The sequence below is a fragment of the Haemaphysalis longicornis genome, unplaced genomic scaffold (genome assembly GCF_048455015.1).
Source record: "Haemaphysalis longicornis isolate Haplotype H1 unplaced genomic scaffold, Haemaphysalis longicornis Haplotype H1 scaffold_9, whole genome shotgun sequence".
NCBI classification, from domain to species: domain Eukaryota; kingdom Metazoa; phylum Arthropoda; class Arachnida; order Ixodida; family Ixodidae; genus Haemaphysalis; species Haemaphysalis longicornis.
Window position 1 is genome coordinate 140,567,437 of NW_027526460.1, and position 17,162 is coordinate 140,584,598.

The 17,162-nt window shown below is 49.2% G+C and overlaps 1 protein-coding gene and 1 pseudogene across 1 annotated transcript in view; one reads left to right on the forward strand and one right to left on the reverse strand.

Annotated features, from left to right (window-relative positions):
- LOC144152275 (uncharacterized) overlaps positions 1 to 17,162 on the forward strand; it is a 68,291-nt gene that overhangs the window by 26,022 nt on the left and 25,107 nt on the right. The window contains exon 8 of the mRNA XM_077683511.1: positions 3,561 to 3,651. Within this exon, the coding sequence (XP_077539637.1) occupies positions 3,561 to 3,651 (91 nt within the window). The remainder of the gene's footprint in view (positions 1 to 3,560; positions 3,652 to 17,162) is intronic.
- On the reverse strand, positions 5,094 to 6,086 carry LOC144152418 (uncharacterized; annotated as a pseudogene).

A 17,162-nucleotide genomic window follows, 5' to 3' on the forward strand; every position in this document is an offset into this window, starting at 1 on the left:
TGGCCAAATGCGCATCGCTCCGTGGTCGCTGCATTCAGGATGCCTCTTGATTGCCAATAAGTCAGGCACCTCTGATGTGCCGTGCAGCCTGTCAGGCAGAGGGGAAGTGTAGAGCACCTTTTGAGAGAGCATCATTTGTACCAACACTCTGCTTGAGAAGGAATGAGCCCGAATGTCTATAGGAAGTGTTATTTGAAATGCTTGTGACGGGGTTTGTCATTGTCAGAGTCTTTCACTGCAGTACAGCCGACTCTCTTTACAGGGCACATGGGACTTTGGGGCTGAAAGATGGCTCAGCTATTAGCACAGTTGTACCTCGTTATGAGAGACATGGATGTAAGAGACTAATTGGTGTAAGAGACACTGTCCACCCACATGGTTGGCCACTCCACCTTTCCCACTAAATTTGCCTCTTCTGTAACAGACATCGGAGGTAGAAAGTGGTTGGTCATAAAGGACGAGTTGTCCTTGAATTTTGGTCAACAGTCTCGCTTGTAACAGACGTTCTGATTTCAGATGCAGTGCCACCAGTCACTAAGTACTGTTGTGTCCATTGTGGAAACACAGAGGGACGGCAGATGCCCGCAGTCGCTATTTATTATAACTTCAGAAAACATGCAGTGCTTCACTCAGCTATGAAACGATGACGACGAGAAGCCCTGCCAATGGAAATGCAACTTACAGAAGTGGTTGAAGCTTACTGCCATGCATTGGAGCGCGACTGCGCATGCTGGCTGCCCCACTCGCGTAGCTCCCAAGCAAGAACCATCGCAGATGTTGAGTCCTGCAAGTGTGATAAATAGCCGGAGCTCACAGCCGACGGAGCTGTGCGCTCTGGTTATTCACCAGGATTGTAAATTTGACATCTACGATTCTTCATCTTCCGCGAGCAGTTGAAAGGAGAGAAAGCTTGTAGAAGCTGTTGTAGAAAACAGTGTAAATACAGTCATGCAGCAAACAAAGATTCAGAACTATTTCATAAGTTCTGGGGGCCAAACAAAAAATTATAATGAATCTTTTGCAACATGCTGTAGCGTTCTTTTGAGCTTATTTTAGTCGTGCGGTGCCCACATTGAACTAGGAGTTGATCATTTAACGAAAACATGGTTACCTGCTTATGAGAGACATCTGGTATAAGAAACAGAAACCGCTCCTCGGTACGTGTCTCTTATGAAGGGGTTCAACTGTACTTGTGACACGGCATTTTTGGAAAGTATAGCTGCTTCTCTTCTGGCCTCCCAAGTTTCCAGGCTTACAAGTGCGTATTTGAGTCGGAAATTTGTAGAATAAATCCAAGTTCTTCGGCGACGTAGCTCTCGTTCAACATGTACAATTGTGACTATTTTTGTGTCACCGAAAAGCGCACATTTTTTCGCTTTCAGTTTGCTGTTTCAGTTTGTTCATTTTGTTCATTTGCAGGGTTCACACAGGTCCTTGAAAACCTTGAGAACCCTTGAATTTAGAAGTGTCAATTTCAAGGCCTGGAAAGTCCTAGAATTTTTAAATGGTCCTTGAATACCCTTGATTTTTCCGGAGAGAATCAATGGCCCTGCCTTTTCACAAGAATTTAAAGTATTTGTCATGGATTTTAGGTGTTAACAAATGTAAAGAAACATTGTAACAATCAAGTTTCACTGTATTGCGTGAAATTACAAGTTTGGTGGATTTTCATTATTACAAGGCAACATTGGGAGCAGACACTTGTCAATCCAATCCATATCATGGTACAATCCAGTGAAAGCCAGCTTCTGTTCTCTATCTTGCATCTTCCATCTAGTCTGTGCCTCATACGCTCCATCTACGTTTGCTTTTACGTGCAAATGGTGGACGTGCACATAGTTCATCCTGCCTTGAAGCAACACTTGCTCCAGCTGATGCTCTTGCTGACAAAACAGGATATGCAGGCAACATGAACGAAGTTTTGAAATCAAACAGCCTCAGAAAAACACAAGAAAAAAGAAAAACCTGTAAATACCAACCATGAAATAAAAAAAATAAAGCTGGGGGAGCATTTAGGAACCCGTTAGCACCTATCTAAATGTGCACTAATGTACTTAGGTATTGTGCAATAAAAAACTTTTGCATTGCGTTGGGAAGGTTATAAATAATCCCAGATAAAATGTTAGATGGGGACCTTGAAAATGTGTTTTCTGGTCCTTGAAAGTTCTTAAAAACCCTTGAATTTTTGCTTTTGAAGCCTGTACGAACCCTGATGGATTAAGTGTGAAACAGGAGTGAAAAAAAATGTCGGAGCACACAGTGGGATCGGCTATTCCACACATGTGAAGCAAGACCTGATTGGCGGTGCGGCACAAGTAGTCTGTGGTGCCCTCATAACAAAGCACAAGAGGATGAACAGATGCCAGCAGTGCCTTTGTGGGAGCTTTGTGCAGCAGCAAAACTAGTGGTAATTTGTGATAACAGGAACGCTTGCTTTAGTATGAAACAGCGCGAAAGTACTTTGCACGGGGCGTAACCTGACAATATTGGTGAGGAACCCACTGAGGGGAAAGTAGGCCTAGTGCGCCCAGCGATTTAAGTAGTAGGTGTGGTTGTTTGAAGCTTCCCAAAGACTAGGCTTTTCTTGCATTCGCAGCAGTGCGAATTAGAAGAAGAAAAAAAGGTTAAGCTGCACGAAAAAGTAAACTGCAGGTGGTGGACATGTTGGTGAGAGTGGTGAAGTAAGGAATGGAAGATCATAGCGCTGACAAGCATGCCGCAGTGGGTCGGCCCGCGTTGCTACGATTGTAATCCGTGTGTTCTGAAGGTCGCTGTCAGGTTAGCACTGTGTAATAGCAGTAAATTCAGAAAATTGTTCCATCATTTTGTCCCACATTGTTTTGGCTCTCTATTCATATGTGATATCTAGCGTATGCCAGTGTGAGCGCCAATGGCGGCCAGGTGGTAACAACGTGCGCGAATTATAATACTGAACACTTCATTTTGAGATCCTGGCCTTTTGGTTGTGGCAGCTCGGGGAAAGGAAAACCTTACGTCATGGGTCAATGACGTGATAACAAAGCCTACAAATTTGCACTGTCAGGCTACAACAGTGTGTGTCAACATTTTGTAGTGAAAGGAGCTATTGAGATTGGGGCCTTCAAAAATGGCTGTCTTTGGGGCTCATTAATTTTCGCTAAAAGTAATGGCATGTTTCAAATCGGTGCACAAACTGAACAAGGGTGCATAGTAAAAACAAAATAGCGAAAGAGAAAGAAGGAAACGGCCCTACGAATCACTCTAAAAATAGTTTGAGCTCAGTTGAGGCAGTTTTGCTGCTTCACTGGCTTGGGCCTTGAAGTCCCAGTAGCACTGAATCTTGGCAGTCTGGGTGAAATTCAGACCTGCAGTGCCTGGTGGATGACTCGACTACTTCATTTTGTTCATTTCCACCAGTGTGTGGGAGAAGTTAAAGCGTGATCACATGCTTCCTGGTTTGAAAGGCACTCGGGGTCGGGTCGGGCCCTCTTGAGACGTGCGGACAACAGGGACAGGGACGTGCGGGCAACGGGGACCTAATAAACGTTTCTCTCTCTCTTTTCATGCTGCCCCCTTTGCAGAAACGGGTGCTGCGACTAGTCCACGAGGCTTCGCCGGCCGGAGCCGTCCTCAGTGGCAAGGAGTCCACACACCAGGCTCAGGCCAAAGACGGTGAGTTGGGGCTTCCCTCGAAATTCCCCGCAGCGCAAACTAGCTGCTCGTCACAGATTGAAGGCGGGCCAGTTGGTACATAACTAACTTATAAAACAGCGCTAGAAACAGGACTACAGAAGGGCACACAGACAAGGGCACACAGCGCCCTGTCTGTGTGCCCTTTCTGTAGTCCTGTTTCTAGCGCTGTTTTATGAGTTAGCTGCTCTTCTCCGCTGTCGGTTCCTCGCGGGGCCGCTTCCTTTTGAAGGAAGGGCTGGTGACGCCTCGTCACTCTGCTCGTGGAACTGTGCGCCTGAAGACTGTTGCACTTCTCTGAACAGCAAGGGGTGGTGGTAACCACTCGTGTCATGGGCCCAGTGCAATTCTGTCTCATCACCAGTGTGTCAGCCTTCCATGGAGCCTGTTGTAGAGGTGTCTGACTGAAACGGCAGGTTTGCAAAGCAGAAGACTGATTACAGGATGGTTCTGTGAGCAGCTTTTTGTGTTTGCCACCTCTGCCGTGAGTAGGAAGACAGCGCAAAGTGATAGTGGTGAGAGGGCAGTGGCTCTTTGCAGCGCTCGTCGATTGCACTCGTGGCCAGTGTTGGTAGGTTCCTGGCCATTCAGGAGCCCTTAGAATTAAGCAAGAGGTGGTGCACGGTACGTGGTACAGTGAAGACCTAATAATACGAGTTTCAAGGAACCACGTGAAAGCGTCGTATGGACGGGGTGTCGTATGTTAGGGGTATGAGTAAATGCCAGCCTAGTAGACAGCCTCACATGACAGGTGGGAAAAGAACTGATTTAAACTACTATATTTAGCATGTTCTCGTGATATTTGCTAACTTTTAAGGGGGGACACTGGTCTTAAACCTATCTTCCTTGTTTTTTTACCAACTGCAATGACACTTGACTCCCTGATGTAGTTTGCTGTGCTGATCTCAAATCTGCACTTATTTTGTTTCTGTGCCAATTAGTTTTTAATATAATTAACATTAATTAGTGATTTCTTGCGTAATTAGTAGAAAAAAGCCTAACTAACTGAAAGTTGTTTTCTTCACACCAAAATGTACTAGAAAGCACAAGGAACACAATGTTAGGAGTACTTTTTTGATAAGGCCACAAGTAGTGATTTTATGGCAGTTTAAAGTTTGTTGTTCAAAACTTGGCACCATGAGGTCTGGTTCAGAGCGAAATAAAAAATTTTCGACGCATATAATAAAAATTCTGTTCCTACCATTGTGTGCTTTGCACATTCTGCTCCATGGCACAACAAAAATTATAGTTTTGTGTGCCCTGAGAGCTGAGATAGCTCTTCCGCAAGTTTGCAGACAGGCCAAAATTAGTGTTTTGAGAAAATGAAGAAAGAAACAGCAGACTCGTTTTCAGTGAGAACAACAACAAAATTGCAGTGTATTTACACTGGTATGGAGTCAGTAGCCACCAGGCACATAATCTGTTTAACTGGAGGCACCGGAGTGGCGCTTCTTGAAAGCTCGCTGCATGCCATCAGCTGACTTGTGCTTGCGTGCAGAGGCGGATCCTCGACGGCGGTCTTTTTCTGCCATACGCTTCGTGCTGGCAAGCCCAGGGTTCAGGTCAAGTTGCTTGAGAATGGAAGCCGAGGCTCTTTCGTTGCCTGCGTTAAACTTCAGCACCGCCTCAGCCACAGCAGCTTGCACAGTGAACAGCGACGCGTGCTTCTCCTTGGGTGCCAGGGCCCATATCATGGAGTGGAGGGACTCATTGGAGTTCTGCGTTTTGCCTTGCAGGCAGCGCTGCAGGAGCTTTTCGTCCGAAAGACGCTTGTACACAGGTAGAAGAGCCTCGCACACGTGAGGTGGCAGGTTGTATCTGTGTTTTGGAGTGGGCTCCCCCTTCGCCTTGGCAGCGTTCTGCCGGCACCACGAGTCCGGGCCTGGTGGGCAGAGGCTGTGGTTGGACACGGTGTCGTTTGAAGTGATGTGGTGGTAGGTGGCCATCACCGCTTTGTGCATGGCCCTGACGTCGCCACTGTGCGATTTCAATGCCCAGCCATAATAAGAACTGAGCTTAGTGACAAGGTCGCCAGTTAGCCGACCCTTGCCACCGAGCCTCTTGCAAGCAGGTTACGCAGGGTGGTGCCCATCCTCTTCTTCACATGCTTGACACAGTCTTCCTTCTTGATTGGAATAAAACCATACACCTTGGCATCCACCAACGCCAAGTAGGTGCGGCTGTCGCCGTCTGACAGAATTGTGGTGTACCTTAGTTTGTGCAGCTGCAGTGACCTCTCAAAGAGGATGAGACCGGCCTCCACCTCCATCTCACCAGCCTTCTTTTCAGTGTTTTTTTGACAGACGTGATTGTCCTTCCAAGCTTGGTAAGCTGGGTCGCCTACCTTTGGCCCGCGCTCGCACCCAGCACAAAAGTTGCTCAGCACGACGAAGTCTAGAACTAATCCCGTAAAGAGTTCGATAACGACGCCGATGTGAGACGAGTGGCCTCGCGTCATCCACGACCCGTCGTACGTAACTCAAATGTTACCGGGGTTGTCCAGTTGCAGATCGTCGTAGAGCTTTCTCACTGAATGCGCACTTTCGGCCATCACGTTGTCGGCAGCGCGAGTCGCAGCGGGCGCAAGCTTCTCCTTCACGTAGCCTTGCCACGTTTTGGTGTGCAGCCCGCGGTGAGAAATGTTCATTGTAGCAAACACATCGTTCAGCGCGGTTTGGCGATTTCCTGTAGCCTGCATCGCTCACGCGGCGAGAACGTTCACGATAAACGGATTAACTTTCTTATCGCTGTTCACGCGGGGAGAGCTCCACTCCGAGGCAACATCACCGCAGGTCGCACACGCGATAACCATCTTTACGGAAAGGCCGTACGCCCGCTCGCCGGTTCTAAATGTCACGCTGTCACCGCAAACGCTGCACTTTACAGCCGACAGCAACATGTTGACGCAGTCCAAACTCGCAATCACGAAGCTGCTCTCGTCAGGTGGGCCGGGAGGAGTGTCGTCGGCGCTCGTGAACAAGTTGGATTTCCGCTCAGTTGCAGGAGTTGAAGAAAGCGCTTTCAACTGTTCGTGTGCAACCACCTCTCTCTGCAGCAAATCTTCAGGTTGCAGCATCACTGTGTCGCGTCTCATACGGCCGCTTTCCAAAGCATTTCCGCTGACTGGTGGGGCCGTTAGGCCTACGTCGTCGGCGGTGGCTTCCGCGCAGCTCGGCGCGGGTAGCGCGTCAGGCCCGGCGCTTTCCTCCGCTACTGCAGGACTCTTGTGGAAGTTGTACAAGAACCGCTTCGCTTTTTTCCCAAACTTGTGCCTCGTAGCAAACTTTAGCTGGGCCTTCGGCATGGCTCTTTGCTTGTGGTGCGAACACGATAAGCAAGATGGAGCCGCCTCGGATGCGCTCGCACTACCAGAGCAGACGATGCAAACCAGGCTCTGCCAATCAGGAGACGAGATTTGGTCACGTGCCTTCTCTCGGCGAATGGGATCGCTAGTTGCGGGGGTTTTTGGCGCCGTTTTGCTATTCGGACAATGTCTGCACGGGGGCAGTTGTGGCGCGAAAAAAAAGAAGAAAAGCCGCTCTTTCAAACGATACCGAGGTTGCCGCGATCAGGCATACGGTACGACCGCCGCACAACGCGAAAGTAGGGCCGTTTTTGCATCGGCTTCAGCAAAAATTCAGCTCCCACGCGCGTTATAAATCAATATAACGTTTTAAATACTGGTTCACGAGACACAAAACTTCGCACATAGAGAGAATAATAGTTGCGGAATTCGAAAATCTTGTTTTCAAAAAATCGACTTTTTCGCGATTTTTTCGTCCCAAAGACCCGTGTCCCCCCTTAACTGAAACGTATCGTATTTACTCGAATCTAACGCGCCCTCGATTGTGATGCGCATCCGTTTTTCACGGTCTGAAGAAGAAAAAAACGCTATTCCCTCGATTGTAACGCCCACTAGACTTTCATTATTTTATACAAGAATGCATCTTTTTCTCACTGGGAACAAGCAAGGTTTATTCCAAAGGTGGCACAAATGAAAATGTGCCAGTTATTGCTTGCAAGACAGTCACCATGAAGACGGTCTGGGGCAACGCCGCCCCGGCAGCTCTGTTGTTACGGGTCTCTGAGCCGCTCGCTGCTGTGCACGTACTCCACCAGCGGATCTTCTATTTGGGGATATCGCCCCCTCCTTGGTCCACTGAAGGCTCTCCGTGTCGCCTTACTTGCGAAAATTTTCTCTTCCCGTTTGCGCCAGTCCTGCACGCAAGTCTGCGGAACACGAAACGCACGTGACGCGGCCTAATTTCCATCGCTTTCCACGCACAACATCACTTCCTTCTTAAACGCAGCATCGGGGTTAACCCGCCGTGTCTTGAAATTCCATGGCGGAAAGAAAAGAGGAATGCAAAAACGACTACGCAGAAAACAAAGGCAAACATGCGGCGACTATGAAGCGCTGCCTACGCGTTCAGCAATAAAGCGGCCATCTTGAAACATTAATGGTGATACGCGCGCAGTTTTGAGTCGTACTCGACTGTAATGTGCATGCGATTTGGGACCTATTTTTCCGGAAAAAAGGTGCGCGTTAGATTCGAGTGAATACGGTAGTTTCTAAAATCGAAACGCCTATTTTGTGCCCCCCTCTCCTCCGTGGCGTCTGCGCTAGCCTGCCAGCCACGCACCGCGTGCTACGTGACCTCCGTGCCGTCTGTTGCTATTTATAGCCTGCCAGCCCTGCGTCTCGTGTGCGTGAGATGAAGCCGAAGTGTTTGAGCAAATTAAGAGGAGAAAAGAAGAGAGTGTGAAACTGCCACAGCCAAGTGAAACAAACGGTAGTACAAGACAGCTGTGGAACAAAGGTGGCAAAGAAAGGAGCGGGGAGACAATGCGGCTTTGGAAGACAAGTGATAAGCAGAGAGCAGAGAGAGGTGGGAGAGAGTGTTGTGAAAAGAACTTGGATGGAGCGGGCAAGAAAAACGGGTGTTCAGCCATTGCCTTAAGGTTGTGTCGTATGTGTTGTTGCGTTCGTCGGCTCTATAGGAGCTTCAAATTCGTGGTTGTCCCGTTGGCGTTCTGCTCCTGCGTTCTGCTGCTGCCTTTGGCTGTTGAAGGCGTTCGGCTGCTTGATTTTGTCGGTTCAGCAAGTAGTCTGGCCCGCCTGCGGACCTTTGCCCATCAAGAAGCGTTGAATGGGGGTAAAAATAAAGTAAGGTCGAGATGAGGAGGTGAAGTGGTTAAAAGATGGAGAAAACGCAAGTTTATCTCCGCCAAGGTCCATCGTAAGGAGTGGACTGCGTGCATCCAGTCGTTGTGTAATCAGGGTTTTTAAAAAATGCATTGTTTCTGTGGGAAGTTTACTGGGTCTGTGGTGATTCATCATAAGATGCAGGTCGTCGTAAGTCCGGGGGACCTATCAGTGGGGTTCCACTGCAATTGCTCCAGTATACTGACCACCTTGTGCACAGTCTTGATAGCGGCTACACAGGCGAACAATATATCAAACCCAAATATATTGGATTATTGCATGTATCGAACATAAACATCCCTTGGAAATCCTGCATGAAAGTACAGTGTAGACCGCTTATAACGTATGTCGCGGGAGTCGCAAAAATCCGCACTATAAGCGGTACCGCACTATAACCAGAACGTGCGTGAATTCAACCAAATCGCCACCTACCTCTCAAGTCATCCTAAATTTTTTATCACCCAAACGCACAGCACCTAAAAACGAAGGCAGGGTCTTTATTTCGTATTATTTTTAACATCAGCCGCTGCTGCAGGGTTTCACATTGCAAAAGTGCGGTCTTACAAACGGCGAGTGCGGCTTTAACTTCCGTTGTGTTTGTGTTTTGAAAGACCATGGCTGCGCTTTTTGCGTCTATGAAGATGCCGCAGGACATGATAAGAAAGGCCAGCGGGATTTTTTTTTTTTTTTTTACCCCACCTTGTGTTCACGATGCCGAAGGCGGCTGCTTATCAGCGCAACGTACTGGTGGTGGAAACGTTCGCGCGGCTCGCTTGTTCAGAAAGAGCGGTGGCTTATGTGCACAATGTTCTAAAGCGTGAACCGCATGGAGCGATTTCTCGCGAAAACGTGCAGCGCACGCCGCCGGCGCGGCAACGCCGGTGCGGATACAACTGGCGTCATGTGTGCGGCGCAGTAAGAGGCGGCAACATGGCGTCGGCACTGGCTGTGAAGCGGTGCAGGCAGCTCCAGCAACAACTTTCTAACTGCTCGCTGAAATGCCGCACGAGGTGCAAGCGAAGATGCTCATGCAAGAAAAGAGCTGATAACGTGACCGCAAAGTGAAATATAAACTGCCATCCACGCTGCTTGTGAAAGCGCCCATCAAAAAATACCGCCATGGTGAGCCTAAACTAAAGTCCCCTCATATGATCAAGGGACTTTAGCCTAAACACCTCTGGCGCGGCTAGCCGGCTCGGGGCGCTTCGAATCTCCCGCCATTAGGTGCGTGTCTTTCCATTGGTGCAAGTCATCAGGCTCCTCCCACTGTCACGCGAAGAAGCCACCGTGAGCGCGGAATCGTAGACGCGAGCATGAAAAAAATGCACGCGCAACGCCGATGTGCGGGCCATGCGGTTCACGATTAATAGAAACAACTTGCCACGCACGGACGGGGAGTCGGTCGCTATCTTCCGAGGTGCATCAAGCAAGGACAGCTGTGGTTATCACGTACGCGCGAACTAAAGGGTGCCCATTTTTTGCTTCTGTGTCGAAGTTAGAGGAGAGCAAGGGGTGCGCGCTGCGTCAGATGGCTGATTTCATCATTTCTTTTTTTCTTTTGCTACCCTAAAACGATGCCCCAGCAGCGCAGGTCGATGAGCATACCCGCCGAAAAACCGCACTATAAACGGTATTGTGCTTCGGCCAACCGCATCTTAAGCGGTATGCTTATGCATTGAGTTCTATGGGAGGCAAACCGGTGGTCACAAAAACCCGCGTTATATCCGGTCCCGCACTATAAGCGGTTACGTTATAAATGGTCTACACTGTATAGTGCTTTTGTACACGTGTCGAACGCCCGTTCACTGGCACATTTGATATATTGGATGCAGTGCTAAATGCCCCTGTAAGTGTGCTTGTCCTGATGGAGTTGAGGCGATGTTGATGTCTTCTCACTAGAGGTGTGTGAATATTGAAATTTTCGAATACGAATCGAATACGAATAAGGCAGAAAAGTGTCTTCGAATATCGAATCGAATATTGTGTAGCTTTAAAAAAAAACACAAAACAAGAGGTAACGATAGTTTTTATTACACCTTTACAAGAACTCTTTCAAGCTGCACTCAACAGGTTGTAGTGCACTCTTCACAGATTTTCAAGCTGCACTCGACAGGTTGTAGTGCACTCTTCACAGATTATCGTGCAGAAAAATTAACTATTCCACGTGCTCAGAAAGGAGGCGCTCCCTATGTGGTGTGACATTTCCACCCGTGGAAAAGGCTCTTTCACTGGGAACTGAGGTGGCAGGGATGGCCAAGTACTTCTAGGCGAGTGTGCTCACGTACGGATACTTCAAGTGGCCTATGGACCGCCACCATTCACAAGGATCATTTCCCCTATCCAAAAGAGGCTGTTCCGCATATTCCATTATTTCTCTCTCAGGGGTGGACTCAGTCTGTGTCTTCTCCTTGTTCATCACAAGGTGGTCAAAAGTGTTCCATACACTGGATGCCACCAGAGGACGTGAAGTTGTTGCTGGCACGGCAGTGTCCGTACCGTGTTCCATGTCAGCTGACTGGAGCTGCCTTGACATAAGATCTTTCAGCCAAATCATCTGGTGAGATGCTTGATGAACAGTGGCCTTAAAGCGTGGGTCAAGAAACATGGCCAGGCTGGCCACTTCATCAAACTCGTAGCTTGCAAAGCGAGTCTTGAGGCTTTTTGCAAGGTTGCTAGTAAATTCTGTATTGCCTCTGCCGCCTTTCAGACAATGTAGCATTCCAAAAATAATTGGAATTTGGCATGAAAGTGAGGGGTACTTTTCCACACTTGAGATGACAGTGGCATCAAATAAAGGCTTCAGTGCCTCCACATACTCTGCCACGTCTCTCCACTCCGAAGAATTAAAGCCATCCATGTGTGTGTCTGAAGTGGCAAGCTCGAGAGTTATGGCCTCTTTCAGTTCGAGGAGCCTGGAGAACATCAGGTATTGGCTGTTCCACCTTGTCTCGGCATCCTGCACAACATGGAGTACGTTCTTATTTAGCTGCCTCTGCACGTCGTGCAGCCTTTTTTGCGCAACAGGGCTATGCTTATAGTGCCCCACAATCCCCCTCGCCTTCTTGCAAAGCTTGTTGATCGCCGGAGTCGTTGACTTAGCATCACTGATTGCCAGTTGCAGAGTGTGCGCGAAACGAGCTCGCTGTCGCCATGGCAGGGTCCTGGCAGCTGCTCGGATATTGCGGCCGTTGTCCGTTACCACGTACTTCACGCAGTCGGTCGGTATTTCCCATTCGGCGCATAGCTGCTCCAACGAAGCAGCAATGTTCAAAGCCGTGTGGCTTTCAGGCATATGTCGCGTGTTCAACGTAAACCGCTTCATTTCAAACCTCACAGTCAGAAAATGACACGTGAGGCTTATGAAGCTCTCGTTGGCACGCGACGTCCAGATATCGCTCGTAAAAGCGAGGGTTGTTGTGCTGTCTTCAAATGTTTTTCGCAGCTCGGCCCTCACTTTAGCCCTCGTGTCGTCATACAGGCGCGGGATCAGCACGCGCGACAATGTCGTTCGAGATGGCAGATTGTAGCCCGGTACAGCTTCACTCATAAGGGCTTTAAAGCCACGGTCTTCAACAAAGCTGTACAGTTGAAGGTCCAAAGCGACCATCTCTGCAACTTTCTGGTTGAGCGCGCTCTCCTGCTTCTGAGACACGGGCTGCTTTCCTTGAATCGCAGCAAGTAGAGTTGGTTGACTCTTCGAAGGCATGTTTGCGGCGTCTTTTTTGTATGTTGCCATTAATGACGGATGCTGCTTTAAGTGATTTTGGAGTGTGGTCGTTGTCCCCGTCGGCGTCTGAAGTACACGTTCACACGAGTTGCACCGCGTTGTCGACGACGAGAGTTTTGTGTAGTGCTGCCAAAGGGTACTGCGTCCGGCTTTCTTGTCCCGCTTGCAAGGTGGCTCGTCATCCGAGGTCGACGACATTCTCGGTTTTCGTTTGCTTCGCTCGTAGTGTCGGAATCGTACGAAAAGAGAACGTCGCACAAAGAATTATAAAAACACGTCGGCGACCATTTTGTCGATGCCGATGGCGATGCTATCACGCTATGTTCTGAGGGTCTGCTCGCAGCAATTTTTCTCTATATTTAAAAGTATTCCAGGTAACAGTCAAGATAAGTTTATTATATTAGGTATTTTTATAGAACGCGAAATTTCGGTATATCGCTGTACAAGAGTCGCAGAAATAAATACTGCTGCAAAACAGTAAAAACTGTTGAGCGCGAGTCTGTCGCGGAGCAGACGGCGCAGCTGCGCTGGCAGCGCGGCAACAGCGGCAGCACGATGGGGCTGTGCTTCTTACTTCGGCGGGCAGTAAGGCAGGATACAGGCTTCGCGGAGCCTGTCATATCAGCGCATGGCACCCGTGCGTCTTGCAGATAACCGACCCAGCCACGGAAAAGATATTCCCTCACGGTCGCATCATTTTTTCTTTTTTTTTGTTTCTGTCCTAGTGTGTGCATGCGCCTCGGCGTTGCTGTAATATGTAATGTCTTGCCTGCAGTATGGGTATTCGTCTGGGGTGAAAAAATACACATCGGTGTTTCATCCTTTTTCCTTGATACAGTAGAACCCTGCTGATACGTTTTTCACGGGACCGCAGAAAAAAAACGTAACAACCAGGAAACGCAAGAGCCGAGAAACGGGAAAATGAAAGAAATAAGCGTGTGCAGAATTTTATTTCATTACCTGCGCTCGAAAAAATCGTGCAGCGTTGCTTGGCGCATTTTGTCACGTCCGAGCAGCACAAGGCGCTTCTCAAGCACCTGCAGCGCCATGTGGGTCTCGGCATCGTCACTCCGCGCGTACCTTCTTAATAAATCCAGTGTCGCTACGGCCGATGACGAGGTTGGCTCCGGCTCTGGCGGCTGCTCCTCCTCCACTTCGTCGTCACTGGAGCACGCACCGGCACACTCTGCCACGATGTCGTCGATGGACAACATTGCGGCGGTAACAACTGCGTCATCCACACTAGCGTAATCACTGTACGCGATTCCGTTAGCGCCAACAGTCTCCATGGCGGAGTTCAGTTCGTCGCAGTCCGTGAAGGCACACACTTCACCAGCTTCTGCTGCATCACCACTGCGCACTCCGAAACACTTCGTGAAACAGTTTTTAACAGTGACGGCGGTAACAGCGCTCCGTGCCGATGCTCAATAATGCATAGCATCCAAAATTGTGACACCAGTCGGCTGCTGCCCACGCTCCACGCTCGCCAAAGATCGCTTCACAATACACTTCCGGTAGAAGTGTTTAACGTTCTTAATTATTCCGGCGTCCAAGGTCTGAAGATGACAAGTGGTATTTGCCGGAAGAAACACAACCTTGACGTTGCGCAATGACGTTGTCTCCTTGGGATGCGCTGAGCAGTTATCGAGGAAGAGAATGACTTTCCTGTTTCGACAGCCCATCTTTGAGTCCATGTAGCTCAAGAACTCTTGAAAAAGCGAGCATGTCATTCATGCCTTGATATTAGTATTTCTATAATGGCAGGGCAGGTGGCGGATGTTCTTCAAACAGCGCGAGTTTTTGAACTTTCCAATGACCCACGGTTTCATCATCTCGGAACCAACCGAGTTGCAGCACAGCAAAACTGTCAGTCTATCTTTACTGCACTTTCCGCCGTGGCAAGCCTCGCCCTTAAGGCTCAGTGTTTTGGCCGGCTGTACCCTGAAAAAAAGCCCCACTTCGTCGGCGTTGAACACATCCCTTGGTTCATAACCTTCAATCAGAGACGCCACGTGATTTTTCCAGGTGTCGATGGTTGCTATGTCGACGCTTGCAGCCTCGCCGTTCACAGTACGGTAAGTTATGCCGTGCCCATTTTTGAAACGGTTGATCCAGCCGTTAGATGCAGTAAAACCATCTATGCCGAGCTTGTCGGCGATCTCCAAAGCCGTTTCTCGCAGGATGGTGCCGTCGAAGTTTACTGCTCCTGCCATGGCTTGCTTAAACCAAGTGAATACGGCCTCATCAAGATGAGTGTACTCTGAACTCCGGGCTTGCTTGCACTTTACATCGAAGACTTGCATTTAAAGCTTGCACTTTACATCGGGTGTTCTCTTCAATTTCGCCTCTCTTTGCTACAATGGAATTCAATGTGGAGGGTGTCAGTCCTGGCTCCTTCGCTATGTCTACCCTTTTCCGCGTAGGGTTTTCTTTCACGACACGGATAATGTCCAACTTCTCTTGAAGCAAAAGCGCTTTCCGCTTTCTTGATGCCATCCTGTGTTAAACGAGTAAAAGGAAGCACTTGGCAGACGCACGCTTCCACGGCCGGCGCGACAGGTACACAAAGAAAAACAAATGCGAGAAGTTCGCAAAAAGCACACGAGTTGCACTGGTTGGCGATGGCGATGGCGATTGACGATGATGATGACAACAATGACGATGACAATGAGTCTAAGCCAAGAAAACAGGCAGGTGACAACCGAAAACAAGCCCCCGGCGACATTTGCGGCTAAGCCTATAGCCAAGCCAGGCCAAGCAGCGGAAAAAGCCAACATGGCCGCTCTCCATGGGCAGCTCCGACCGCCAATTCGCAACGTAACACGCGGGAACGGTCCTACACTTGCGGCATAACGGCGGGGTTCTCCATACATTGGATTCAATGGGAGGTATGCCGGGACCGGCCAAGAACAACGTAACAGCCAGGAAAATGCAGCACCCGGGAACGTAACAGCGGGGTTCTACTGTAATTAACGCAAATATTCCGTGTCTTGTTCGAATATCCGACAATCTTACCAAATATTTGGCCTGGTCCGAATATTCGAGAATTTTCGAATATAGATTTTTCAAATCGAATAACTTTCGAATAAGAAAAATATTGGATTCGTATTCGAAATTTCGAATATTCGCACAGCCCTACTTCTCACACATCACATTGCTTAGAGGGCCTCGGACACCTACTCCATGCCTGCTCAACCTGCTCGCTGTGCTAGAGTAGCAGTGATGGGATAGCTGCGCCAATTGCGCCTAAATGCGCCGAGAGGTAAACCCTGCTACATCCTGCTACAAGGACTCTGATTTCAAGCAATCTGCGCCAAACTTGCGCCGAAGCTTCATTTCGCTGGGCTTCCTCGATGTGGCATGCTCTTAACGCCACGAGCATTGAAGAGGAGGGAATCTTGGAGTGTTTTCTGCTCGCGAAAACACGCCGCACACGCCACAGTCGTGCTGACGCTTCCGCGGAACACCCGGACGCTGAGCGTGGCGCGGCCAGCGGCGGCAACATGGCGGCCGCTTCGGCCGCGAAGTGGTGTGGGGATCTCGAGCGACTGCGTCCAACGGCTCTCTAAAATGCTGCTCAAGGCACACACAAAGTTGCTTGTGCTGTAAATGAGCTTATAATGGGGGCGAAAACGGTACTATAAACCATCATCCGCGCCGCTAGTGAAAGTGCCCATGGAATATCTGCCGGGGTAGTAAGCCTAAACATCTCTGTCTGAGCCAGCTGGCTGTTCAAGCTTCGAAACTTCCGCCATGAGGCACGCGCCTCCCCATGGGGGCAAGTCGGGAAGCTCCTCCCGCTGTCACGCGCGTCGCGCGTCAGTTTCTGACCGAGGTAGAAGGTGCCGCGGGTGCAATATCGTCGATGCGGGCGTGAAAATATTGCGCTCGCAACGCCGACACGCACGAATCGTGTGCAAAAACGCGCCATGGGGTTCACGCTTTGCTATCTGCTTTGCAGTAAAGCTTGGCGAGTTAGCACAGGACCGGGATAATTGGAGATTAATGGGAGAGGCCTTTGCCCTGCAGTGGGCGTAGATAGGCTGGTGGTGATGATGGTGGAGATGATGATGATGATGATGATGAAAGCTTGGCAGGAGTTCACGGGACTAACTCCGAGCGGTTGAGATGGAGAGGGCATTGTAAGGGTAGCTAGCGGAAAAGGGGAAAATTCAAGATGGCTTAATTTGGGACCGGCTGTAAGCTGGTTCATTGAACAGTTTTGAGCTTCGAAGAAAGTGATCTTGCCTGACTCAACATGTCATTCAGGAGGAACACTACAGGTGCGGTATTCCCGTGACTGTCTCTTTTGAAAACGTCCCTTTTGAGTCCCTTTCATCACGACGTACTTCCGGTTAAGCAGTGGGCGTTGGCAGTAGGTTTGTTGCACTTGCGTTACGTCACTTCCGGTTGTTTGCTTTTAGCCAATCAGGGCTCGCCAAAAGGGACACTTTTGAAAGGGACACAAAAGGGACAAAACTCGAGAATACCGCCCCAGGAGCGCATCAGGAAAGCAATTTATGATAAAACTTTATTTGCAAAGCTACTCTTCGTGAAGAA